The sequence below is a fragment of the Talpa occidentalis genome, unplaced genomic scaffold, assembly GCF_014898055.3.
Source record: "Talpa occidentalis isolate TD23 unplaced genomic scaffold, MPIMG_talOcc4v2.1, whole genome shotgun sequence".
In the NCBI taxonomy this organism is placed as follows: domain Eukaryota; kingdom Metazoa; phylum Chordata; class Mammalia; order Eulipotyphla; family Talpidae; genus Talpa; species Talpa occidentalis.
The window spans coordinates 46,447,475-46,459,009 of record NW_026555331.1 but is presented as its reverse complement, the minus strand read 5'-3'; the positions used below and the strand labels follow the sequence as shown (position 1 = coordinate 46,459,009).

At 38.0% G+C, this 11,535-nt stretch overlaps 1 protein-coding gene across 2 annotated transcripts in view; it reads left to right on the top strand.

Annotated features, from left to right (window-relative positions):
• Positions 1–4,412: 4,412 nt before the first annotated feature.
• ZC2HC1A (zinc finger C2HC-type containing 1A) overlaps positions 4,413–11,535 on the top strand; it is a 45,397-nt gene continuing 38,274 nt past the window's right edge. For both annotated transcript variants that reach the window (XM_037505017.2, XM_037505025.2), the window contains exon 1: positions 4,413–4,498. In XM_037505017.2, the coding sequence (XP_037360914.1) occupies positions 4,483–4,498 (16 nt within the window). In that variant the 5' untranslated portion in view covers positions 4,413–4,482. The remainder of the gene's footprint in view (positions 4,499–11,535) is intronic.

Here is an 11,535-nt window from a genome sequence, read left to right as displayed (position 1 = left end):
GATACAGAGAGAAGGGCACTCTTAAATAGTGCTATTCAAAATAAACACTGGTATAACAACTGTAGAGAGGAATCTGGGAATTACTCACTGGAAATAAATATGCTCCAGTAATCCATTCCAGGGATGCATCCCAGAGAAACTTGAGCCCAGGTTCATAAAGGGACAGGCACAAAGATGTCTATTGAAGCAGAAGGTTAGAGGAAACTGGATGTCCATCACTGCAGGATTGAGTAAATAAAGTCTGGTGTATGCATACAGTAAAATACTTTCCAGTACCTCAGAAGCAATAAACTAGTGTTATATATAGCAGCATGGGTGAACCTCTGAAGGAATATTTATTTTAAACTTAAAAAACTGAATGAAGGCTACAGTATAATGGCATGTATGTAAATTAAAAACAGATGCCTCTATAAAACAGTATGTTTAAAGGAACCACATATATCCAAAGATATCTGAGAACTCAGAGCTTAAACACATTATTAAGATGCTTGTAGTGAGGAGACTGGTAAATACAGTTAAAATGGGAAGTAAATGGCAAAATAAAAAAAATGAGTAAAAAAAGAGGCATCTTTGCATGCACTAGATATTAACCTAGCTGATGTATGTGCTGTGTACGAGGAAGTATTACTAATTGTCCTGCCTGTACCTGAGATTACAATGTGTAAATTACAAAAACATAATGCCTGTATTTTGTAACTTAATTAGAAAAAAAAATGTTACAGCATGGACTAAAAATACAGAGAAAGTCCTCCTTGTTTACAGACCCTCACAGTACATGCCAGGCTTGCATTTGTTTCTTTTTTTTTTATAATGATTTATTTTTTACATCAGTGTTCATTTTTAAACAATATTTGCGTCCCCCCCACGTGTAGCACCCATAGAATTTCCTTCACCCATGCACCCGTGCACCATCACCTCAGTCCCCTGTGCTCCTCCCCGCCTCCTGCTGATATCTCTCCCTCCTCTTCCCCTGAAGGATGTCTCTGGTTTATAATTGTCTGTTTTTGTTTTGTTGTGTTTTGTGTTGTTATTATTTGACAAGCTATTGCTTCCTCATCCTCAGTGATCTTCATCTAACCAATGACAACCTTCAAGGCACAATTTAAGTTCTACTTCTTTATAAAAACTTTCATTTAGGGTCCTCCCTGGTGGTGCAGGGGGTTGAGCACTGCTCTATGAAACAATCCGCAGGCAGCCTCTGCAGCACGAGTTCAATTGCCAGCAGGCCAGGGAGAAACCACATGGCGCAGCAGACCTCTCCTGTCTCCCCTCAGCAGTGTATTTCGTCAGTCTGCCTGCTCTGCTCCCCACTCTGTCTGTGGTGAATCCTCTCACCACCCCCTCACCTCTGGCCGGTACCCCAGCTCTTGTATGCATAAATAAATCTTAAAAAAAAAACAACAAACTTTCATTTGGTTTTAATTTGTTTTTCAAAGAAGTCCTCATCCTCAAAAGAGAAAATCTTGCTGCAATTGCATTGAAGTATAACTTTCATTGTCACCCCCTTTACCCTGTCAACATTCTTTGCGTCCCTTTGATCCTTTTTCCCTTTACCTCCTTAACTTCAAAAATTTTAATTCATTTATTATCTTTCAATTTTTTTAAACAAGTATTTTGTTATAAGTAATTGTTTTTACAAGTATCTTATAATTATTATGTTAGTGTCCAATATTTGTTTTGGTCATTCTGACTTGCTTTACTACATATAATTCCCTCAAACTCCTTCCATTTTGCTATAAATGGTGATATTTCATCTTTCCTTATAGCTGAATAGTTACATCCATTGTGTGGATAAAACACATTTTCTTTCTTTCTTTTTTTAAGATTTATTTTTATTCATTTATGCACACAAGAGCTGAAGTATAGGCCAGAGGTACGGGCATGGGAGGTTGTGGTGGTGAGATGATTCACCATGACAGAATGGGAAGCAGAACAGGTGGATCTACTGAAATACACTGCTGAGGGGAGCGGTGGCCAAGACAGGAGAGGTCTGCTGCACCATGTAGGTTAGCTCCCTGGCCTGGGATTGAACTCATGCCACAGTGTCTGGCAATAGCTTGACAGTGCTGAGACTTTAACACCTGTGCCACCAGGGAGGTCCAAAACACATATTCTTGATCCAGTCTTTTCCTAATGGGCATTTAGGATGTTTCCATGTCCTTGTTATTATAAATAGTGCTGCAATAAACATTGCAGAACATACGGTTTTTTGAGTTGATGGTTTTATGTTCTTCAGATAGATGCCCAAGAGTGGGATTGCTGAGTAACACAGTATTTTCATTTTTAGTTTTTTTAAGGTAAATCAAGAATGCTTTCCAAAATACTGTAACAGTTTACATTCTCATCAATAGTATAACAAGTTTCCTCTTTCTCTGCATCCTTTCCCACACTTCATGTTAGGAGTCTTTTTAATATGCCTCATTTTCACAAGTGTAAGATGATTTATCATGGTTGTTTTGACCTGCATTTCCCTTATTAAAGGGATGATGAACATTTTCCTATTGTATCTATTGGCCTTCTGAGATTCCCTTTGGTTTTTTGTCTGTTTTTGATGAAAATTCTAACTTTGTTATGATTACCAAAAGTATAAGATAATTTGTATATACTCAATTGTGTTGGATCATTCCTCTGGTGGTTATGGAGGAAAGAAATGTCCTACAGGGTATAACTGATAAACTGAATTGGATTTTCACTGAGATTCTGACTCTCACTATACTGGGCTCTGCAAATGATCTGAATGAGAGCCAAAGGTTGTTTCTGAAATTGATTTTTCTGTAAGATACAATAGGAAGCTGTTGCTTTGAAACAAGATTTATGTAGCTTATTCAGATTTTTGAAGGGTGCAAAAAGAGATGTACATGGGCTCCAGGGAATGGTGGTTGAAGAAAATGCAATGCAAAGTTCATGGGTCAGGAATAACATGTACAAGACAAAGGTTTAATATCTGTTTCAACCACTTGTTTCAACTGCTTACTAGTTTTGCAATTTCCATCAAGTCAGTAAATATCTCAGAAACTTTGTTTTCTTTTTAGTGTGCTATAGATTTGGAAAGATATCTATTCATCTATGATTGTTATCAGCTAAAAAGATCACTGACAGCTAAAAAATTATGAACTCTAGAGCTCAGCAACATAAAAGAGAAACTGAGCTTCAAGTTAATAATAAAATGAGCCTAAAACATAGTAGATACTTAACAAATATTTGTTGAATGAATGCATCAGAAAAATGGAATAGAGAAATGAAGTCAGAATAGGGACCAAGATCAAAGAAACCTTTAAGTCAGGCATGTAGGAGCCACAGAAGGAATTTAGGAAGGCTGATGGAAAATCAGCCAAATCAATCTTTGGCTTGCCTTCAGTTAAAGAACATGTAGTGTATAAACTGCTAACTTTTGTATTTTCTTTCCATTACTAACATTTTATTACTAATACCAAGAAAAGTGGACTACTTCACACTTAGTCTAGTCCATGGAACTGCCAGGCATGGCTGTGATTTGGCCAAATAAGCCCAGTATCAATAAGACTTATTTATAGTCGCTAAATAAAACATTTAAAAGAACCTCAGTTCTTGTGAACTGTGTTAGATTGTTAGGTAAATGTTTCAGCTAGATTTGAAATTACCTTCATCACCGGAAGGTTTTGACAATGACAGAAACAGACTTCAATTTGTCACGAGTTCTAAGTGCTTTCCCTCCTCCCTCTTAAACTCCTTGATCATAGTTTTGATTCTACCTCATAACTTAGTAATCCAGCAGACTATTTTATTTTAGCTTAAGAATTATAAAGTATAGGACCAGGGTAGGCCTAGCACAGATGATGATGAAACAAGATTTAGGTTTCACTTCTAATTTAAGCCCAAGCTTTCACCAGGAGGAAATAGTTTTCAAGTGCTTAGCACAATCTCGGTTCCACAATTGCAGAGACAAAGCATGGTTTCTGCAGAAAGAGGGGCGCCTTACCTCATAAAATTGCGTGTGCATATAAAATTTAGGAAACACACTCAGGAAAAGTCCTGTGATCAGAGATACGAAAATGGAGTGTGGTGCATACAGTATGTGTAGGATGTGTTCGGTTGGTTTGTTTGCCTCAATAGTACAAAGAGCTCCCTACGCGAGAATGACAGAGAAACAGACCATGGGGAGCATCATCAGCTGCACAGATATTTTAAACAGAAGGCTAAGGCATGAGACAGAGAAGGCTGACGCCGAACAAAGGCGCTGTCGGCTGGCAGAAGGCAATCTGAAACGTTTAGGCTGACCGGCAGGAAGACCAAGAAAGCTCAGCGCTTGGGGGCGGCCGCGCCGCCACTGCGGGAGGCGTGCCTCCCCGAAGCCCCGCCCTCCTAAACCCCGCCCCCTCACCCTCGGACCAATAGAAACCCTGGATGTTAGCGGGTGGGAGGTGCGGCCGCGTTGCTACGGCGAGAGTTGGGCGGCGGCGGGCTCTGCCTGGAGAATCTCACCGACCGGGAGAAGGTGGCGTAATGGAGGGTATGGAAGGTGAGGAGGTGAAAGGATGCCGATCGGGCGTCTAAAGCGACCCCAGAGCTGCTGGGGGTTGTTGGGCACCGGCACCGGGGAGTCGCGGCAGGTCCAGAGCGGCGGACACCGCCGCGTCTCCAGCGGCCGGGTCCTGCGGGAGCCAGACAGCCCCGTCGCCGGGAGCGATGATCCCGCAGGCGGCCCCCCCCGACGGTCCTCAGCTGGGGTTCCCCACCCAGAGCCGGGTCCAGCCTGGGGACTCCGCCGCGAGCCCCTTCCTAGACCATTTTCTGGTCTTGCCTGACTCCTGATGTCAGTTTGGTGATCACAGCCCTCGATCAGGTTTTATTCTCTTGCAAAGTGGACTCTCCGTTCATGTCCACGGCCTGCTGCCGCCCGTGTTTCCAGGGGCCCGGGTGTGTCTCCAACCTCCAGCTTCTGACATTCTCCTTGGCCAGTTTTCCTTGATAACCAATTCCCCGTTTTTATGACATTTTCTATGGGAGGCATGCCAAGAGCATCTTCCAAGGAATTGTCACTGACCAGCTTTATTTCCCGGACAATAGACTAACAGGAGGATTTAATGGTTTTTTACGACGCTCAGTAAGGAAGAGCCGGCTTTGGGTTGTTATCTTTCTTTGGGTTTATTCTTATGTTGTAGCTATGACTCCAGATTTTGCTTTGTTCCCAGTTCTTTTACTTTTTCTCTGTTCTCTCTACCCTTTTTAGCCTGTGTAATGCAACAGTCGCTTAAAAACAACAAAGGAAAACGCCCAACAAGCATTGGCAATAACAGTTCCAAGAATATTTTTCAAATTGTGTTTAATCCTTCGGATGAGGAATAAGTCTTTAGAAGTGAAAGAGCCTATTGTTTTGATTTCGCCTCCCCCCCCCCTTAATTTAAATAGATTCAGGTTGCATTAAGCATAAGCTGTTTCATTAACCCTGTGCAATGTTGTTTGCTAGAGAGTGAAATATTTGAAGTGAAAAGTGGTTACCTGGTAACTTTTTGCAGTGACCTAAGCTCACCAATAAGCAGATGTAATAACAAGTACTAGAGTATTTCTTGATCTTGCTCTGAGGTGAAGTTCCTTTAGTAAATGAATACTTTGAGGATAATGGATAATCAGGAATTCTGATAATTTTCTTTTTGTGAGTAGCTGCAATATATTATGAACTGTGAATGTTTTGGTCTTGGCTTAATTTATTGTAGGCAGATTATTCGAATTTCCATAAAATGACAATTGTAATGACAACACTCCTTACTTTTCAGGTATTTTTATGTAGCTATCTCCTGGAGTTAGGGTTTTTGTTTGTTTCTATGAAGAGCAGATATCATCATCTCCTCACATTACTCTCCTAAATTTTTTGGCTCAAACATTTTTCTGGGTTTTACTAAAAACAATAAAGACAATTTTCAGATTTGAATTTGGGAAATTTTATTTCACTTCTGAGAGAATTCCAGTGGAACGTATGTTAAAACCCAGGGTTCCTAAGTTTGCATGGACCAGGTCTCTAGGAATCATCAGAGAATGAGATTCACTCAGACATAATTATAAACTGGAAGTTTAAATAGATCAGATTCAGCTTTTTTTTTTTTTAATAAACTTTGAAACTTGTGAAAGTATTATAGCACATTCAGTGGTATCATGGATTCTGGAATTCTCATAAAGTTAACATAATACAATAAAATACCTTAGCACAGTATATCTGCAGATATTTAATTTGTAATTAAGGTAAAGATCTTTATCAGGGTGTAAAATTCTGTATGCTAACCACCTAAAACAGTGTCTGACACAGAGTAGGTATTTAAAACTATTTGCTGTTAGCTAAGTGGCTTTTGTCTAGAGTTGCAGCAAAGAATAAAAACAGTCAAAGCCCTGCTCTCATTAAGCAAATGATTTAGTAAACCTTAATTTTAGCAGTAGTAAGACATTACTATTTAAGTCTTTACTAAGAATGCTTTCAAAATATAATGAAAATCTATTATAATACTCAATTATGTAGAGAAATACATGAATTCTCATGTAATATGGTGTGCCGTGATGGGCATGTTTTATGGGCCCACTTGTGATGTATAATGTTAAGCAATACTGTTCTTTGCTCATTTGATTTTTTTTTTTAACGAAAGGTGATACTGTCATTAACGATGATGTGTTTAATTATAACCAATTAGGTTGAAATAAATGGAATTATCCTTTTTGTGGAGAAAAATAATTGACTATTGGTAGTTACAAGTGGTTTAAACTGATAAAATAAAAATCTGAGAATTTTCTGTTAATGTTACTACATTGCCTTTCTTTCTTTTATTTTTTAGTCAGTCCCTATTAGTTTACCCTATGCCAAGGTCTGAAGTTTTAGTTTTAAGGTTAGCATTCATTAATTCATTCAGTCATTCCTTCATTCAATAAACATCGATACACTGGTGGATAAGTTCAAGTTTTTGCTCTATTTGAAGTTAAAGTCTACCATTTTCAAGGTATCTTATAATATATTGCAGTATCCAGTAGAATAAAAATAAATATTGTATTATTTGCCATTAGCCTCATGTTTCTAGTTGAAACCAGTTACCAGACTAATCTTAATTGTAAAACCAAAAAATAACATGGACACTTGAAAAATTTTATCAAAGATAATTGTACTCTTTTTTTATAACTTTAAATTATTTGCATGTAGATCATAAAGCACAAAATTTTATTTTGTCTAGTGTGACTTTTATGCTTCCTGGATTGTGAAGAAATGAACTATTGGATTATGTTTCAAAACCAAATCTTTATTACTGCTCATGATTTTGTATTGTCTGTATCTGAGCACTACTGTATGTGAGTAATCAGAGCTTTTAATTTCTTTTTACCTGAATCTTGTGCAGTATAGGTATATCTAAGGGCAACAGGAATTAGTTTTAGACTCAGCAAAGTTCTAATTTCTCATAACTTTCCAACTGTAAAATAGAGATATGATAAACACTATATTTTTATCCATATTTTTAGTATTCTCATTCTTTTTATGGCTTCTGATAAACAGTTATTAACAATTGTGACAGAGATCACGCTGCCCATTCCTCATTTGGACTCCTGAATTAATAAATCTTAGTATTGCCCACTAAAACATGATTAAAAGTCTGCTCTTTTCTAATTGAAAGGAGTCGCCCCTCAACCCCCTTTTAGAATTTCTTTTTTGTTTTATTTTTCCCTAGTCTAAATACATAGTACATCTTTATTAACTTATCTCACACTCAGTGGGTTTTTTGTTTGCTTGCTTGCTTGTTTGTTTTGGCCCTGAGTTGGATGCTAGGTAGTTTTTTTTTTTTTTTAAAGATTTATTTATTCATGCATACAAGAACTGGGGTATAGGCCAGAGGTGTTGGGGGTGAGAGGATTGACCGGAGACAATGGAGAACAGAACAGGCAGATTGACTGAAATACACTGCTGAGGGGAGCTGTGGGTGAGTCAGGGGAGGTCTGCTGCGTCAGTGGGTAGCTCCCTGGCCTGTGATCGAAGTTATGATGTAGTGGCTGCGAATAGCTTCATAGTGCCACGTCCTAACCCCTTGTGCCACCAGGGAGGCCTGGATGCTAGGTATTTTTAAATAGTCAGTGTATTGGAGAGGCCTTTCTTTGTTTCTTTTTAGCTCTATGATTTGGGTAGTTTACTTAATCTGAACCCCAGCTTCTTCAGCTATAAAATTTGAGCTATTAAATAGTTGAACTATGTTAAATTTTAAATAGTCATAAGGCATTTAGTGAAGTGCCTCACACATTGGAGGCACCCTCAGTATTTGTTTACTGAAAGGTTAAAAACATTGAAAGTGTTTTTACTAAGAGTAGTGCTGGGGTACTTTTAGTATTGTGGGCAGTCACTAGGTAACGTTAGCAGCAGAATAGGTTGAAGAAGAGGGAAATTGGAAACACATAATGTGATGAGCATTTGAGGTAAGGCAAAGTGACAGGAATTAAAAAGGGAAGATAGATTTAAAAGGCATATCTGTCATGGGAAAATGTGATGTGACTGCTGGATGTGCTCGGGAAAAGGAGTAAAAGATAAAGCAGTTTTGTAGCTTGAACTAGGAGGTCATAATAAAATCTTTAACCAAAGAGGAAGACCAACTTTGGGAAATGAGGTAATGCTTTTGGCATTAGGATTGTTGTATTTGTATAGTTCTTAGTGGGGAGTTGGTGAAAAAGTCTCTTAGGTACTTGGATATATCTATCTGGAATTTTTAGTTTAGTAGTCATCAGCTTGTAAATGAGAGCAAATGGAGGCAATCACCCAGAAAAACTATTTTTAACAAAACCAAGAAAGGAATTTTGAACCGATGATTTGGCTTGATCAGGAAAGAAAATTGAAGTCAGGAGGAGTCTTTAAGGAGTTTTAAAAATTGTCAAAAAAGGGAAGTAGAAGGAGAAAATAGTTATTTTAATGTTTATTAAGTAGTGACTATGTGCCAGAAAAAGCCTACCGTACCTAGTATTTTTGGATGTTTGAGTACTAACCAGGTCAAACCCTTCTTGGCCCATAAGATTTGAAAAACTTGGGTTTAGGAGAGAGAAATTTTGAAACCAAGAGAAAAAGAACAGAAAGGGTCAAATTATAATGGTCTATACCTCAAACTTATAATCAGAGTTTTGGTCTTATGTCAGGTGCTTAATAAATACTTGTATCAATGAATCTATTTTAATATAGTAGTTTGTCTGCAGTTCAGATAAGAGAGAATGAGAGTAGTGAAGACCTACTCAGTAAATGTAAATCGGTATTTCAAAAAGTGTGTTACTGAGACACTGGTTCTAAATAACTCCTAAGGGTAGAAAGGATATCTATTGGGGGAAATAACAGCACAGTAAATTTCTTTTTTTAAAAAATGGTTGCTTTTTTTTTTTTTTTAAGATATATTTATTTATGCACACAAGAACTGGGGCACAGGCCAGAGGTGTGGAGGGTGAGAGGATATACCAGAGACAGAGTGGGGAACAGAACAGGCAGACTGACTAAAATACACTGCTGAGGGGAGCAGCGGGTGAGACAGGAGAGGTCTGCTGAGCCATGTGGGTTGCTCCCTGGCCGGGGATTGAACTTGTGCTGCAGAGGCTGCAGATTGCTTCATAGTGCGGTGCTTAACCCCTTTGCGCCACCAGGGAGTCCCGTAAATCTCTTTTTTAAAGCTGAGAATTTTCTCTCAGCTCTATCAAGTTCTGGCAGCATTTGATCAATCACCGTCCAGGGAGCTAACCCTTATGGTGTAGCAGACCTCTACGGTCTCGCCCGCTGCTCCCCTCCGCAGGTTGTTTCAGTAGGTCCTCCTGTTCTGCTCCCTACTCTGTCTCTGGTAAATCCTCTCACCCCCCTCCCAACCCAGTACCTCTGGCTTATACCCAGTTCTTGTATGCATAAATAAATAACAATAAATCTTTAAAAAAAATAAAGCTGAGACATTTCTATTCTAAGAAAATATATTCATTTAATCTAGACATTTCCCCAACATTTGACCATGGAGCAAGGGATTGGAGGATGATTTGTGAAAATACTGGAAATGACTGGTCAGGTTTAGACTGAGTAGGAAGTGAGGAAACGCCAGTGGTGGGCTATCAAATAATTGCAAGTCACGCTGAGCTCAAGAAAGTGACTAAAAGAGAGTTAGAAGGTAAAAATCTGTGGTTAAAGAAGGAACTTGAATATTTTAAGAGCCCAGAAGTGGACCTTTAAAGGTGTTTTGACAGTAACTGTTTTTACAGTTACTAGTGCACTGTGGAGTGGAGGGTGAAGTTTATATAGATTCAGTGAGTCAAATGTAATGTTGAAATCTATATTCAAATGAAAATGGGAACATTTTGTAAGGTATTAGAAATTATTTACTTGGAAACAATTAGATTTTAAACCAGACTGTAGGAAGAAAGTGGTATTACATACCATGTACTTCAAAATTGAGGTCTGTTTGGCTTTAAATGTTGGATTCACATAGCAACTTATGCCACCAGTGGTGAGGAAATAAACATGGTACACATAGCCAGAGCCATCCTTATTTTTTAAGGTTACTTTTCTTTTGAACATGTTCTCATTTTGTTCTTAAATGTATTCATTTTTTTTATTTATGCATGCAAGAACTGGGATACAGGCCAGAGGTGCAGGGGGTGAGAGGATTCACCAGAGACAGAGTTGGGAGCAGAACAGGCAGATTGACTGAAATAAACTGCTGAGGGAAGCATTGGGCAAGACAGGAGAGGTCTGCTGCATCATGTGGGTAGCTCCCTGGTCTGCCAGGGATTGAAATCGTGCAACAGAGGCTTCAGATAGCTTTACAGTGTTGTGCTTAACCCCTTGTGCCAACATGGAGGCCTGGTTTTCACAATTTTAGATAATAGCACACACACACGTATTAAATATATATATATATATATAAATGCTCAAACTAAGGCATTTTGTTAGTTGACTTTATACCTTAAATATCTTGGTTACCAAGGAATAGTTTCTGCTAATTCCAAACTAAACTTTCAAAGGTTTATTTGTTGAAGAAAGAACATTTTTATGGCCCAACACAAAATAACCTTTATTCAGCAAATCTTTGAGTTAATTTAAAAAAATTTCTCAGTTCAAATATTAACTGCTGCAACAACCCAATTTAGTTAATTTTTCTTAAAATGTGTACTGTATACTTGAAAATCAAAAGAGAAAACTAGAAACATTTTGTGGTTTGGCTAGAAGTAGAGTTCATTTCCTCATTCAGTGTCTTCCAATACCCATTTCTGATGCTTTCTATAAATCAGCAAAGTAAATTCATTTACTAACATTTAAAAAGAAAATCTGGATTTTAAAATGGAAGTGCAATAGACTTTCTTTGCCAGTTGACAACTTGAAATTTTTGCAGGAGTGATCATTAATAATTTATTCTCAGAGAATTATAGTTTTAATCTCTCATTCAAAAAAAATCAATTGTACATTGTTCCTTTAATGGAATAACTGGATTCTTTAAACACAGGCTATTCTACTTCTCTGTCCTAGTCCATTGAATTTGAAAACACGTAGAAATTCTGACCCATTATTCTTTTTTTTATTGAGGTAAC